The 16,919-nt window shown below is 39.5% G+C and overlaps 1 protein-coding gene across 1 annotated transcript in view; it reads left to right on the plus strand.

Annotated features, from left to right (window-relative positions):
• The first annotated feature begins 2,305 nt into the window (after positions 1 to 2,305).
• Positions 2,306 to 16,919, plus strand: part of si:ch211-159i8.4 (matrix-remodeling-associated protein 5) — a 31,257-nt gene continuing 16,643 nt past the window's right edge. Inside the window, 4 exon segments of the mRNA XM_034217396.1 lie at positions 2,306 to 2,438; positions 11,213 to 11,338; positions 12,113 to 12,249; positions 16,469 to 16,598. Of these exon segments, the coding sequence (XP_034073287.1) occupies positions 11,252 to 11,338; positions 12,113 to 12,249; positions 16,469 to 16,598 (354 nt within the window). The 5' untranslated portion in view covers positions 2,306 to 2,438; positions 11,213 to 11,251.

Below are 16,919 nucleotides of genomic sequence, written 5' to 3' on the forward strand. Positions count from 1 at the left end.
CCCTCTCTTAAGGGTAGCGATCTCACTCTGCATGACCCAAATGTCGTAACAAATACGAAACATCTCGTGAATTTGTTGCAACTGCCTTTGCCAACGTTACCCTGACGCCTGTTGAAGTGAGCGCAGGAGGAATAGCTTCAATGGGATAGCTTAAGCCCTGCCTGCCTGCAGGAGGGGTTGTAGTTGAAGCCAGAATGGGTAAAAACTCTGCATGTGATGAGGACCCGTTCCGCGTGAAGCCGGAAGCGCTGCATTAGGCGGCCCTGATGCCAGTGATGCCTTCTCAAGAGACTGAAGCGTACGTCAGTTGTTTGCGTGAAGTAGCCATTCCCATTAGGCCGGAGGAACTTCCATGGAGCCAGATTTCCTTGTCTTTTCCTCCCGCGTCCGGGCTTGCGGGACGGCCGGCTGACCCGCTACCCGACTGGGGAACGCAGCCTGTAGCTTAATCCGCGATACTGCGGAGCTGATGAATAAATGCCTGGAGCTGGAACGAAGCCCTCAGCTGGGCCAAAGCCCTGCTGCTGCTTGGCTTAACCATGAACACCGTGACGCGTACACTTGTGCGTTGACACCTGAAATGACAACTGACAGAGAGGGAAGAGCAGATTTAAAGGGTTTAGCAGGTGCAATGATTGCTAGCTGGGGAGTACCGCCCCTGATTACTTAATGGGAGAGAAGCTTGCAGTGACGTGTAACACCAGGGGTATGGTCTTCTTTCTTGAACTTGCGCTAAGCTTCATTTCTACTTAATACTTTTTCTAATAGAGATATTTCTGATCTACTGTCGTCTGGATTTTCTCTGGTGGTTTCAAGTTTTGATCCTTGAACGGGGTGGAACGTTTTCTTTACTCCTCTCTCCCATGCTCTCTCCTACAGCCGCCATGACATGATATGCAAATTAGGCGATGACGTCATTTAGGGACTTCTGGTGACTTTTCGGACAGCCAATTTCCTATGGAGTTGGCAACACTGCAGGCAGTATGAGAAAAATAAAGAGCTTTTTGAACATTAAAGCATGGAGACATGTCACAGTAGAGACACTACATACAAAAATGTGCATTATATGTCCTCTTTATGTCTAGTTAAAGGAGGAAAAGAGAATTTTCCTCAACCATGAGGGTTAGGGTTGGGTTTAGGGTTAGACATATTGCTGTGGTTGTGAGATCAAAAAGAAGAGAAAAAAACCGGTAAACCAGTAAACCAACAGGCTTTTGTTAAATGTTTTACAAGCATTGGCTTGAATAACGCACATGAATGATTTTCACGCTTTCTTCTCCAACTGCAGTAAACTTAATAAAATGGGGGCATAAACAAAAAAGCTCTGTTACAAAATAACCTATTGATATAGATTTGTTTAGAGTTTGACTCGGGCAGCAAATGAGCAAATCAGTGACTTAAGTGTTTCCAAATGTGGGCAAAAAGTCAACACAGTTAACGTGCACATTGTATTTACCAGATCAATGGCATCTATCATGTTATGAAAAGCTAGACTTTACATTTCAACATGAAAAATAATTTCTTCAATCCTGCAAAGTGATATGTAAACCTAGACCAGGGTAAACCTGCCACAGGGTTTCAATCGTTTCAATACTACAGGTATTACGTTTAGAATCAGGGCTTAAAGGACAATTGCACGGTTAATGCCTTCTCATCCTGTTTCATTCACTGTAATGTTATCCAGGCAGCTCACATGAATGATACTGACTGCCTGCCAACTTTTTCAAAGTACGTGTCAATGTGTGTAGCTGCCAGCACAGCTCTGTAGCTATAGGTGATTTATAATAATTGGCTAATCTTTATTCAAAAGCTGTAATGTACCTCAAGAGGGAGAGTAGAGAGGAAGAGGGAGGCGGAGGGTTGGAAAGCGTGTGAAGAGAAAAACAGGCAGAGAGGTAAAAGAGAATACAAACAGAGATAGGGAGAGGGGGGGAAAAGACGCACAAAGGAGTGAAAACAATTTTATTTTTTTTAAAGGAAAGCTAAGTGATAATGTTTCCAGCAGGATTGTCCGTGTGAAATGGAAATGAGGAGTCTCAGAGAGGGAAGGCGGGAGAGAATATGAATGGAGGAGGTGAAGGAAGGAGCGTAGGTGTAGGAGGGGATGGAGAAGCAGCATTCCTGACCGCACAGTTACAGAACAGGACTAGAAAGAGGGAAAGAAGTTAATCCGAAATCCAGATGCCTTCAGGACCAACAGAGGGTCAAACATATCCACAGACACACACATACACACACACACGCATGCACAGAAGGCGCTCCATCCCCTCTCCTGCTCTCCTGTTCACAGACCTCGGAAACTCGGTGGCACCAAACGGACAAAAACATTGACTGGATATCTTTTTTACATCCGTTTTTCCTGTAAAAACAAAAGGACTTTTTTGGGGTCTTTTTGCACTTCAACTGTTTATTCTTTCCCTTTCTGGAGTTATTTCCAGGTGAGTCTCTTGTGGTTTTCATAATGAGAAGTTGCTAAATGTTCCCAGATGTAACAGTCACTTTAACAGCGGCAGTTGTTTGTGTGGAGGTTTGTTCAGCTTTCTGGTTTTCATTCAAGTTTTTAATTGAAAATCCATCTTACATGCCAAAGCAACAGCCCTAACGTTTGCATGGTTAGGTTTCAGAAGCTGATGTATAGCTGATGACTTCGTGTCCTCATTTAGGAGTGACAGTTAAATAACTTGCGGTTGTAAAATGAGTGTCAAAAGGTTGCAAATTGACAGCTTTAGAGCCGTATTGGTCTTTCCAACATCGAGGAATGCTGTCTCACTTTGAAATGAGGATGATGAACTGATTTCTTTCTGACTGTGTCATGTATTGACAGAAGTGTTTGGTGTCGTGCTAACTCATCTGTTTATTCACTTGTGTTAAATGGGATAAAAAGAAAACAAACATGTGTTTATTTTACCCCAATGAGCAACTTTATTCCCCATAAAATAGAGAAAACTGTTTAAAAAAATGCTTGTACTTTTTTGACCTATATGTAACCCTTTTTTGCCCCCCAATCCACCACAAAAAGGCATCCAGTACGATTATGTTCAAAGAGCATCTGAAAGTTGCAAATATTTATACTTGACATACCGTGCGCAAGTCTCATAAATCTCTTTCAATCACAGAGTGTGTTTACTATAATCAGGTCCATGGGTGAAGTGCATTTCAGTCATAATGGTACCACATAGCACTTCAGGCAAACAGACGCACTGTATACATACTCTTTCGTATTTTTTAGCTCCACACAGCTTTGATTTAAAGGGTGCCAGATTCCAGTAATAATAAGCAACAGACACCAGATAGTGCAAAGTATTTTAAGATTTGCAAAAAAGCCACCTGAGCGTCTTTCCGTGCCACTGCAGCAAGCCATGCTAAAACGTTGAGAGATTTACAGCCAATACTTGGAAAGGAATTTTCAAAGGACTCTGCCCATTACATTTAAGCAATTAATTAACACCCAGTCAGAGGATTTTGTGTCTCACCTCATACATCAGTGAAAGTGAAAACGTTTTATCACACCCATAGATAAAGTTGCTTTAAAACCAATGTGGGCTATTCACCCTCAGCAGAGGACATCTTATGTTCATTTTCAGGTTTCATATTTGTATTTCATGTTCCTACTGGGACATGTCTCCGTGCTTTAATGTTCAAAAAGCTCTTTATTTCTCTCACACTGCCTGTGCTGCAGCACCTCTTTTCACCCTCTGTCTGAAACCAGAGCCCAGTCTGCTCTGATTGGTTAGCTGGCCGGCTCTGCTGTGACTGGTCAGCTGCTTGGAGATGTCCCGCCCCTTAGCCTATCACATACAATGTGTTGGAGCGCTAGCCAATTTAAGTAAGAGTGTTACATAGTGACGTCACTCTGTTACGGAAGTAAACAAAGGAGTCAAATCAAGGTCTTTTATGTGGGGCTTGGGGTTGTGTGGGAAAGAAAATCCCTCAGGTTTGGACTTGTTTGCCTTGGCAGATAATTGATATGCACAAAACCAGTATAAAACACTACAGGAAAAGGAAACCCTAAAAAGCATCAAAGGATGTGTCTCTTTAAGAAAAAATGCGGAAAGCCAAAAAAAAATATATATTAATGTTAACACATTTTAAAAGTGTTTTTGTCATTTGTCTAATGGTGTTTCTAGTTGTTACATGATCTTAATCTTCTAGAGATGGATATTAATAGCACAACTCAAATGAAAGAGATTTCTGAACATCTGTATATGGGTAGCACAAGATGTTAAAGACTTGCATGAAAACATGTGGAAATCGTATTGTAGTCTTCAATTGACATGTGTTATCTTGAATAAAGCAGCTGTGAATTGGCTGCCAGTCATTTTAATGCTTTTGACAGGAAGAATAATTGGCCTGACTCAGACATTCTTGAATGAAAACATCAAGTATTAAAGACATTTGTTGGGCTTTTGATCTGTTTTTATGGATTAAGTTTAGACAACAAAACTGTGTTTGGTTGTTAGTATTGAATCGTCATGCTGCATGCTAGCTAAAGCCACACATGATGCCTCAAAAGAAAAAACACATGGTTATTTTCTTCTCACTGTAATAATTGTTCCTATTACAATTATGTGTTTAAGGCTGTTACTCATGCGCTAGCATTAGAAACAAACAACTTTATGGTGTGGTCCCTTTCTAGTTAGATAGGAAGCTTGAACGAATTGGAATGAAATTGATTAACTCGGTCATTTAGAAATAATTATCCTGCATGTTGCAACTTCTTGAAGTGTTCAAGACTATTTTGAGTAAAGGATGTGTGTTTAGAGCACAGTTTCTTGACTTGCATAAAGCATTTAAAACATAAAATGATCCAATACGTTTTTCTACACTACACTGTATAGGGTGAGGCCTTTACTTTTTATCTGCTTGTTGACAATGTGTGTGTTTTCTTTTAAAATAATGCATTGTCATCAATAAATTCATGCTCAATTGGAGTGCAACAAGGCTCAACACTGGGGCCACTGTTTTTCATTTTATTTATGAATACGTTTGTGAGAATGTTGAAATCCAAATCAATGCTGATGACATAGTAATATAGACTCATGGGAGAGATGCTTTTGAATGTCAATTTGAAAGCCATATCAAAACATTTAGTAAAAACTTGATTTATAAACATCAAGACATATTAGAACTCAACAACAATGAAAACATCCAAAACATCTTTGTATGTTGAGTTGACTTATTTTCACATCTTCCTTATTCTTTCTACTTGTCTTGTAACCATAATATGTTGTCTAATTTATTCAATTATGTTAATTATTCAGATTGTCTCTATTGCAAGTCCCTTATCAAACAGTGTCAGGCTTACATCAAATTAAAGTCAACTTCAGCTATATTGAGCATATATAGAAATGTTATTTATTGGGATAAACCCCTTGAGATGCACCATCTCGTTTTCAAGGGGGTCCCAAGAGATTATATTGAGTATAATTTAAGACTAAATAGTCAATAGTCATACTGTTTACTACCAAGATATCTGTCTTGTTTTTTTTTTTGCTCCACAAAATCCTGCTATCAATCAATACAGTGTATGCTAGATACAAATCCAGTTATTTATTGGTGGGATTTCTATGCTCTTTACTGCAGTAGTTCCGTATAACGTGTTATGATGCAGTACAGCCCTTTCTGTTTCTACTTCATTCCATATGTTTGTTGGTCCTTTCCAGTTTTTTGACCTTCGTGACAGCATGATGTTGACATAAAAAAATACACCACAGAAGAGGAGGATGGTTGTAAGATGAAAGAAAGACCATATATAAGGAAACAAAGAAGTAAAGGGTGCGTTTTGGCAGGACTTAGAGGAAAACCACTACGTGCCAGTGAGCATATGATTTTGATAAGCAGGGGTGCTCTGGCTCCTTCACTGGAAGTACTTTATCTCTTTCAGGTCAGAGTCTGGGAGGGGTACTAAGTGATTTCACTACAGGAACACCTTTTCTCTATTCTCATCTCTTTCCATTCTGCTGTCCTCTACTCCTCTAAAATTATTTCCTTTGCTTGTTTCCTCTCCTGTCCTGTCTGTTATCTAAGTGCTAACACAGGAGGTCTGGTAAAGCCATTAGAAGAGAGCATGCAGCTAGCTGACTGACAGCGTTTACCTGTGATCACCATAACGTCTCGACACTTGAGACGGACAGAATGGACACCTTTATTGTTCTGTAACGTTGAGGTAGAAGCTCCTTCCTGACACATGATATAAGTAAGGGTCGCTGAACATCTGTGTGTAACACCCAATAAAAGGCCTCCAAAATCCCTTCAAAGTGTTAAATGACTGAATGGAAAAAAATAATAACATTTGGATTTCCAAATGTACACACACAATATGGGATATTTATTATGAGCCATAAGTATGATATATCCCATCTCAGAAACTGGCTTTTTAACGATGTTAAGCATGAATTTTTATGATCTTGGACACAAGATGGCAAAGTAATTAGAGACCAGAGGACACACGTTCCAGCTCTTGTGACACAAAGCATCCCCCCTGCTGCTGAGTGAACCTTAAGCACAACAATGAGTGTCTGTTCTGTGGTTGATCCTGACCCCTGAGGACGCAAGAGGAGAAGACTTTCCACTGTGGATCATTACATTATTATTATCTTAGTGGTTTTTAATGCACAATTGCACATACTTTATCAACAGAGACAGGAAAGACCAAAAGTAATGGCTATTTCCTTGGCCCATGATACACCTTTTCAACCAGTTTCATAAAAATCAGTGCAGCAGTTATTCCCTAGACCTTTGGACTTACAGACAAACAAGACAAACCGAAAAATATATTCACCCAACTCTGCAGTTTCCCTCAGCTCTACCGGGTGCTGAGTCTTTCAGCTCCTTGTTTTGGTTTACGGGTAAATAGTAGTACTGTAGCAATAACATTTTGTTAGCAATTAGCAGTTAAGGAGATATACATTTGTTTAAGAGTTGGTGGAGACCAAAAACAGAGCTAAAAGCAGGGCTGTCCCTCCCTACAGGCAGATCACGTAGACTGCGTGGGGCCTCACCTCGCGGAGGGGGCCTCATCTTGCGGAGGGGGCCTCATCTTGCAGAGGGGGCCTCATCTTGCGGAGGGAGCCGCAAATGTGGCGCACCTATGCACTTATGGGACGCAATTAGTGTGGCGCGGCACGGTTTCGCCGCTGCGAGGCTCCACTAGCACCAAGTTTATAGTATGCAAGTTAGACCAAGAGGGCAATTCAACGTTTGGATATAGCATGCACCTCAAGAATCTTGAAATATATAGCACAGTAGGCTAAATATAATTCCCATTCGCTCTGACATTGTCACATTGCAAAGCTAACCTGTTCTTGGCATTTACCTTGTGGATGAAAATATGTTCTTGTCATTTGAATTGTCACATTTGTTTTTTTAATGTTTTTTAAAGATTTGTTTTGGGGCCTGATTATCCTTTACTAGAGAATGTCAACATTGCAAAGGGGAGGCAGAGGGGACGACACACATAAAAGACCGCATTCAAACTTACTGGATGTCTACCTCAGCAGGGACTGAGCCCCAGTAAATTGTTCCCCTAGCTCTACCTGGTGCACTATGTGGCAGCCCACATTTCTTATTTAATTCACCAGTTTTCATTAATACAATCTGAAGATTATCTTACTGTTGGAACATTCAATCATTGTATCTGAGCTGTCACCACCACTGACCCCCTGATGTAGTCTAATGGCTTTGTCAGATCAGGAAGTCCAAACTGATGTGATACACACACACACACACACACACACACACACACACACACACACACACACACACACAGCTGTAAGTTAAATTAGCCTCCCTGTGCAGAGAGAACACATTGAAAGAAGTGGAAAGAGGAATGCCCAAACTGGCCTCTAATTACATCAAAATATGTATGAGCGTTCTTTGGTTCTCTTTATCTTCCTTTACTCATTCCTGTTAGGTCTGTTAAGTATTGGTGTGTGTGTGTGTGTGTGTGTGTGTGTGTGTGTGTGTGTGTGTGTGTGTGTGTGTGTGTGTGTGTGTGTGTGTGTGTGTGTGTGTGTGTGTGTGTGTGTGTGTGTGTGTGTGTGTGTGTGTGTATGTAATTGGTTTGTAATAACATAGTAAGTGCCAAACCACCTGGCTCTGCAACAAACCACATCTGCAAATGTCCCTGTTCGGGTCAAATTGACCCAATTTCCATTTTCAATGAATACAAACAAATATAAAGATATATTTGTTCAACCTGAAACTCAATGGCCGGGGCTTATTTATTGTGAAGGACATGTGGAATTGTTTTTTATTTTTTTCCACTTATGAAAAAATGCCCACCCGCATTTATGTCCTTCATAAGAGGTTCGGGTCAATCTGACCCGGATACAATACCAGGACAGACAGACAGAGAAAAACACACACACACACACACACACACACACACAATTGTATGCATAGAGAAGCTGTTTGAACCTATTTTCCCTTGATCTTTGTTGTGTGTACACAAAACTATCCTAGAACATTATAAACATTTTAGATCTTCCAGAAATGTATAAACATTTCACATTTTCTCGCACTGTCCCCCTTGCACCTGCACGCCGGAGGAGGGACTAAACAGAGACATAACCTCACATTACAGTGTATAGTGCAGAACTACAATTATCTACCAACAAAATGGCCAAAAGATATTCTGCTCAGAGCCTTGGAGCTAATAATGGATGAGAGTGAGTGGAATGCATTAGAAGAACACGGTGAAGTGGGACAGGAAGACATTTCTGAAGATGAGGATAATGTGGAGGTAAACTCAGAATTTGACAGCGAATTGGAAGATGAACTTGACTCAGAGCCAGCTGCTGGAAGACCCCCACAGCCAGCCGCAAGAAGACCCCCACAGTCAGCTTCTGGAAGACCCCCACAGCCAGCCGCAAGAAGACCCCCACAGTCAGCTTCTGGAAGACCCCCACAGTCACTGTGAGGTCTGTGGACCCTCAAAGGACTCCAAGACACAGACTACATGCAGCAACTGCAACAAGTACATCTGTGCTATACACACGAAGAAGTTCTGTACATCATGTGTTTCCTAAACGGACTTGCCCATTGACTCACATGATGTTCTGCAGCGTCACTTCATCAATATAGTTTTCGGATATACTGTATTTTATGAATAGTGACTGTTAATTGTTTTTATTTGCTTTGTGTTTATATCTGTTCTGTCATTTATATGGATGTTTCATTCTCTCTATATTTCACAGCCAAATACTTTTGGATGTGTGGTTCTTGTGTTCCAATTGCTGTTAAATTGCTTTATTTCCTTCAGGGCTTTGATTATTATATGACAGATTAAAAGTAATAAACATTCATGAAAACATGTTTCATTTACATTTGTCCTAGAAAAGCATGATCAACATGTAAACCTAGTTTTTATTACAGTGTATTTTTTTTAACATAAATTACATTTGTATCACAAAAAACGATGGACACTTCCATTGTTAAATTTGATCTAGCAAAGAGTATTTTCAAAAACTAATCATATATTTCATTTATATTGTTGGGGGATGAGTTAAAGACAATATATATATATAAGGAATTGTGCATGTTGAATTTAGTTCTGTATTTTTTTTAAACCCTGAAATATGTCCCGGGTCAATTTGACCCGAACATTACCAAAGGGTGCGAAATGTGAACATAACACAAGGGTTAAGTGGTTATGTGAACATAATCTAATGTATTATATGAGTTTGAGCTACCAGAGTGTGACTTTGAGTCATCAATGCCGACGGATTCACATGTGAAAACACATATCCCTAGTTTTGAACATGATTCCCCCAGGAAAGTGATCAAACCTCTCCGACATGTGTTATTACCCTTAAGGCGAATAGTTTGGTATTAGGAGAGCTGCTACAGTTGTCAACTTGCTCAGCCATGGACATTTTTTCTCACAGATCTCAAATTCTCTCTTAGTCCTGCTAATGCAATCACACAAACCTTCTTTCTTTCTCTCTTTCAATTTTTTTCCTTTCCTTTCCTTTTCCTGGACTGGCTTGGGCATGTGTAAAGTGTCTTTAAAATGCTCTGCATTTTAAAGACATGATCATTTTCTCTTTTATGTTGTCTGCCTGAAGCTTATAACCAAATCCATTTAGTTTAGCTATTTCCGTTTCAAAGGTAAAACTTTAGCTGCATATGTATGAATAAGCAGCTGCAGATTAAATGTTTGTCCATGTCCTAAACATAATGTTTATATAATAATGCATTACATTTTTTATTAGAGCGCTTTTACAGGTGCTCAAAGCGCTTTTCAATGACATATTACACATAATTAGACATGTAAATGTCATTACTGTGGACATTACCCACATTTATTTACATTTATATAATGGCCCTTTGCCTGTGAATGTGGCTTTTTACTTAATATACAAATAATATCTAAAGAAATGTAGTGCAACATAGTAACAGACAGCTTAAGACACATCTTTTTAAATGATCTTTTTATTAGCGACACCCTCCTTTTAAATGGAGTTGTAATCTTTATTTTTTTCTTAATTCTATATTGTTTAATTTATTCAAAAGGTTTTACAAGCTTTAACTTATATTATTTATTTATCAGTTTTATTAGAAACATTTCCTATTAAGTTGGTCTTTTAATCGTTTAACTTTTATTATAATTATCATGAAGTTTATATTATTATTATTTTATTGTGTATATATGTTTGTTTTATCTATTTTATAGGTTTTTACATTTTGTTGTATCGGTTTATTTGATCTTTTGTCTTCCTTTATTTTTCCGACAGGAATCGTTATCTATTTCTTTTTTTTAATTATCATACCTTTTACTTCCGTGCGTCTTTTGTTGCTGCACATTTTCAAAAAGGTCTTGAATTTCTTGTTGTTTGTTTTAATTTGTGACGTGTGCTATTTTGTAAAGCACTTTGAGCTGCACCTGCTGTATGGAAAGTGCTATATAAATAAAGCTTTATTATTAATATTAATATTATCTTTTTAATGAGGGACTGGAGCCCATTTCATTATGCAATGATTCAAAGGTACAGTACAATAGACCTACCACAGGGTCATTTCCTGATCCCTCATCATCTGTTCACATGGATGAATAGCAATATCATTATATAAAGTCTCCAGTTTATCAGATACAGATGTACAAGATTAAATCCCCTATTACAGCCTTGTGATGAATCTTGTCTGGGTTTTTAATCTTTAGTTTTTGTTGACACGAATCAGTGCATCTAAATCTCTTGATCCCCTCCTGCAGGTGTATTGATGACGTGAGCGGTCACACAGCCATCCAGTCATGGCGCAGTGGGGGTGCGCCAACATCTTCTGCAGGGCGGCTGCAGCGTGGCTTCCCTTTCTCTTCTCATCACTGCTATGGCAAACGGTAAATTCATAGCAAAAGTTCTCAACCTTTTAGAAGCCTCTGACTAGATTACATTTGAAAATATTCACTGATTAAGGTAACTTAAAAGGTGACATTCAATCTACGAAACATAGCCAGCCTTCCAGAGCTTAACTTGCTGTGCTGTGGATGTTGAGTCATTGGTTAATTCATCATAGGTTTCAATGGAAAGCTTCAGATAATGATTAAGGAATTTCCCTACCCACAAAATAACAATGTGTCTATCAATTAGTCACGTCTTACCTTTATTCTCCTGAAGAAAACCTTGTTTTTCTCACATTCCCCCATGGTTAAGGGAGACTCAAAAAAGGAGAACGTTTTATGATTTGAAGAAAATGGGGGTTAAGTTTCACACCAGCATAAATAAATAAAAAATCAGTTTTTCATCTCATTTAGTCCTGTGCAAAGGCATATCCATTTCCGATCAAACCTTACCATTTGAAAGATTTCAGGATAGCAAAGACAAGTTGCCCAAAAGTTTTCTTCAAGAGTTCAGGGTAACAGGGTAGTCATTTTACCATCAGTCATTTATTAAAAAAAAAAGAAGTGTCTTTTAAGTTTGCTAAAGGTATTTGTCTGACGTAAGGGAAAGCACAACATGGATGGATATGGTAATATTGTACACATTTCCTTAAAAAAGTAGAAGTAGTAATCTTCACAAGGTTAATACACTTTGTTTGTTTCATTATGCCCCAACTTTTATTTAATCCCCAACCTTCTCCATCTGATCTCCTTTTGTTGTCATCCTCTCTGTAGATCTCCCCCATACATGCCAACCCAACTTGCCCACGTAGCTGTAGCTGTCCGGGTGTTAAAGAGGTCCACTGCACGTTCAGACACCTCACCACCATTCCCAAAACCTTCCCCAGAGACACAGAGAGGCTCAACCTCGGGTAAGACTCACTCACTATGCATGAACACAGGTGCACACTGAAGCATTGAGACATTGCCATCAGTGGCAACCCAGGGGGATGAAAACTAAACACTCTACAGGAAGTAGTGTGGAGTAGGTTGTCAGAGAAGTGTTTTCATTGGCTGACAAATTATCAACACAGGCTCTAATACCTACAAATGCTGAGGTAAGAGCTTTTTGGTTGTTGAGATTACTTTTTTTAAGCTATGGATCTAACAGATGAATTACTCCCTTGCCTTAGAGGATGGGATAAGGAAACACGTATTGCTGCTTTCCATCGGTTGTCAGCCCTCCTTAAGAACAAAAGATGCCAGCTTTACATCAAAGAGAGCAGCCGATATAATCAGCATGTATTCTATTGTGCATCTAATTTCAACACATCTGTTCCGAACCCAAAAGATAAGGGCTTAGCACCAACATGTGGTTCTGAACCCACTCCGGAGGGGATAAATCTCTTAATCACTTCCATGTGGACGGAGCTTTCACTGCCCTCCAGCACAGTGGAGAAATAGCCCAACCACTGTTCTGTATAACAAACTGCTTTGTCCAATAATTGGCTCCATACAATTCCTGTTTACATGGGAAACCACTTGGCAAGCAGCAGCGAGAGCTATGCTATTGTTCACAGGAGCCTTGCCATTTGCATGCAGGACTCAGCTATCACTGCATTGCAGGTGTGTTGCATTTTTTATCCCCAGCTCTTCACAACAGGATAAAATGCTGTGAAGAAGCAATTAATTATGTCACGAAAGCTTCAAGTCCACAGGAGGTAAACTGTCTCCATATGAACTCATTGTGCTAAGGGAATATTACCGTGGGAGCCATCAGTGAATTCCGGATCATCTTGATCTTGAACCGAAAATACTGTTTTATATATCCAGCATTACACTGCTATTAGAAAGGGTTTGGCACCAGGAAGCATTACATTCATATTAAATGACAACACCCCCTTCAGGTCAAACTGAATAAGGTAATATATTCCTAACCACTGTAAAGACATACAGTATGGCAGGGTGGAAACATAGTACACAAATACACAGACCCATGGGATATATTACCGGTTTACCATTTAAAATGCAATAAGTTACAAAATTGGACAGTATGTATGTATATAAGTATGGCAGCTTCCGATGTCTGCAATAGATGGCTTTGAATCAGTGTGCATTTACTTCATATATATATATTAAAATAAATTATATGGGTGCCATTCTTTTACCGGTTCAAAACACAAAAACACAAGAGCAAGGAATTAAATAAAGGGCATGTTTGTTGGAACACCTTAGTAGCCAAGTGGTTACCTTGCATGGCACATTACTACAATATCCTAGGGTCAATTCAGTCCTTGCGACCTTTTCATGACATTTCCCTCTTTCTACTCTAGCTTTATCATCACCTTGTTTCTTTCTATGTTGTCGTTAACTTATGTATGTGAGTTATTCCAAGTAATCCTGACCGTCATTGTCCTGCCACAGGAAACAAACTACTGAAACAAATTCTATACTTTACTATATGTTATACCATTCTAAAATAACAAAGATTTAGTTGACAAGTCATAGTTTTAGTTTGGTAAAAAATGCTCTTACACACATCTGGATTTTACCGCAGAGAACTTTGATGTTGCACTCTTGTATACTATTTCTGATTCCCTATTGATTCCTGATGGTGGTTCTTGTGTGGGGTAGAAGGCAGGATCTGTTCAAATGTAAATAAAAGGGATTTCTTAAAGACACTTCAGCAGAGCAGACGTTTGGAATGGGACCAAACCTTTAGGGATCTAACAGACTCTGACTTTCTAAACACTAGACATCGATCAGAGGGATTAAGTCTCTAATGCAAAACTGTTGGTATATGTTCCCATCAGCCATCTGCGGAATTTTGATCTAGCCTGTTTTCCTTTAGTTTGTGGTTTAAATTCAAAGTAAACTGCTCTAATAAATGCAGGCGTCTTTCCTCTTATTAAAGACCTCTGCCAATTGTTTATTGAATGGCACATTGGCTAGTGACTGTCATCAGACAGTAAAGATGCATTGTATCTTTGATTGCCATTTATTTTTCTTCGGCAGTGTGGGTTATATTTGTTTGCAGGGTCGAGTTCTCTCGAATTAAGCACTGCTGAAACAAGTTAAACTATCAGTTTACATACATCCTTTGCAACAAAGGAAAATGAACTGAAATCAATAAAGTGAAGGTACAGTACACTTAAAGCATTGATACGGCTTAAACTACAGTTAACCCTTGTTATGCTCGTTTAACAGCTTCAGAAACCCCCCATATATTTCACCACATCTGAAATGGTAAACATTATTTGTAACTTCATGGGAAAAAAACTCGAGAAAACATGCCCAATTTGCGAAGTAATTGGCCAGGTGTGTAGAGCGAAAAAAGTTGAATGGGGAAGCTGTCTTCACTTATTCTTTACCCAACAACTTTTTCCATTGAGTGGAGCACCATGAGTGCCTTCCAGGAGGGATTGTCCGAAATTGGGAGTCATCACCCCATTTGTACGATTCATTGCATTGAGACTGCAAACATACTGTATGCCAAGGACACAGACAATTGTTGGGGAAACCACTAAGCCACTTAAGTGTCTGAGCCTCTACTATTGCTAGACGAAAAAAGAAAATAGCCAAATTTATTTATCAGTTAAAACCACCAATGCAAACCATGTCTCATTTCCACTGCATAGTTATGCTTGACTCACTGTTGGTGCCAGGCCCTTTTTTTAATTTAGTATTTCACTTTGGTGATACGAGGTGCGATCCACAACTTTTGTTATTGAAAAACCAGAAAAGAGTGATTCAAGTTGAGTAAAGCTGCGTTGACAATGAAGTGGAAATGAGTGGCATGAGTCTTGCAAGGCAAAGCTGCTGACAACACAATTAAAAAATAAATGTATATATAATCTAAAGTGTCTTTAATGGGATGACCATCAACTATTAGACAAGCTTGGGTGTGCCATGAAATGTAATCTATGAATGCTTGTAACTCCTGTAAATTGAAGGAATGCAACATCTTTTGTCATGGATATAAGAGCAAAGCACCAAGACTGTCAGGGTTCAAAGTTCAGTTCCCAACAGGGAAACTTATACAAAAAATATGTGCATCATGGTACTGGAACACCATGGAAAAAGTGACCAATGGTTGATATATTGTGAGCTGGCTGTTTTATTGATGGCAGTGGAAACGCAGAGTATCCCATATGTGTTGAATTGGGTAGGGATAACTGCACCCTGGGAATGCTTTGAGTTTTACAGTTGAGGAACTCAATACGTAGCATCTGTTGAAACAATGTACTGTGCCAAATCCTGTTATTGGAAAGCAGTGCTTACTATTTTAACACTGAAATCGATCAAATTCTGTCTCCACCTGCCAATAAAAAACATGCTATGTATACTGTATTTGGCATCAGTTTGACTCTTCGTCAGATGTCAGCTGCAATGTGATGAAACCTGAAGATTCCAAAAAAAGTTTTTTATAGTTTCTGTATTAGGATTGCTGAAATAATTATTAACCTGGGCCCCTTCGCATGTAGACCCATACTATGATGTACAAGAAGACAATTCCAAATACGCTCTAAACTTCCTGAGTCGATTTCTTCATTGATGCTTTCTAAGACAGTTGTGCAATAAATGGTAAATGGACTGTACTTATATAGCGCTTTATCCAGTCTTTAAGACCCCTCAAAGCGCTTTACATACTACATGTCATCCACCCATTCATACAGAGCAGTGTATCTAACTCTAGGACCTAACATTCACACACATTCACACACCGTTGGCCATGCCATCTGGAGCAACTCAGGGTTAAGTATCTTGCCCAAGGATACATCGACATGTTGACTGCATGGGCTGGAATCGAACCCACAACCATCTGGTTGAAAGACGACCACACTCCCTCGCAGCCACAGTCACCCTGCAATAGATACAGTATGGTGATTCATGATCTGTGTGTGTATTTCCACAGAAGAATGATGATATCACGGTGGGTCAAAGGTTGACTGAGGTATCTCTTAGATCCCTCTTTCCATCAATTATTTCCAGCTACCCATCTTTGCATCATTTGAAAGGTCAAATTTCCCAGACACAGATGCAAGCATCGACTGTTAACTAATATTAGTTTCCTTTCCCTCTGACCCCCTTTATGACCCTTTGTTACTCTTTCATCCCTAACTGTCCCTGTTTATTTTCTCTTTCCAACAGATATAACAGCCTGACGGAGGTGGAGGGGTCAGAATTCAGGTCCCTACGGCAACTGGAAATGCTCATGTTGCATGGCAACGACATCAGCACAGTCAACCCTGGGGCATTTTACAGCCTTAGATCACTACAGGTAGTGTGTGTGTGTCCTAGTATTGCTATCCTTGTGGGGACCTACATCTGTTTACACAGTCAGGTGTGGGGACTCGCCTCCCTTATGGGGACATGATGGAGGTCCCCATGAGGGGAATCATTAATTTTAGGGTGAAGACTTGGTTAGGGTTTTGGGGTCAGGGTTTTGGGGAGGGCTCTCGTGTGTGTGTGTGTGTGTGTGTGTGTGTGTGTGTGTGTGTGTGTGTGTGTGTGTGTGTGTGTGTGTGTCCTGGTATTTTAACCAGAGTAGTAGATTAACTTCTCTAAATATGTTTTAAAAACCAGACAGACTTCTGGTTTA

Source organism: Gymnodraco acuticeps, unplaced genomic scaffold, assembly GCF_902827175.1.
Source record: "Gymnodraco acuticeps unplaced genomic scaffold, fGymAcu1.1, whole genome shotgun sequence".
Lineage (NCBI taxonomy): Eukaryota > Metazoa > Chordata > Actinopteri > Perciformes > Bathydraconidae > Gymnodraco > Gymnodraco acuticeps.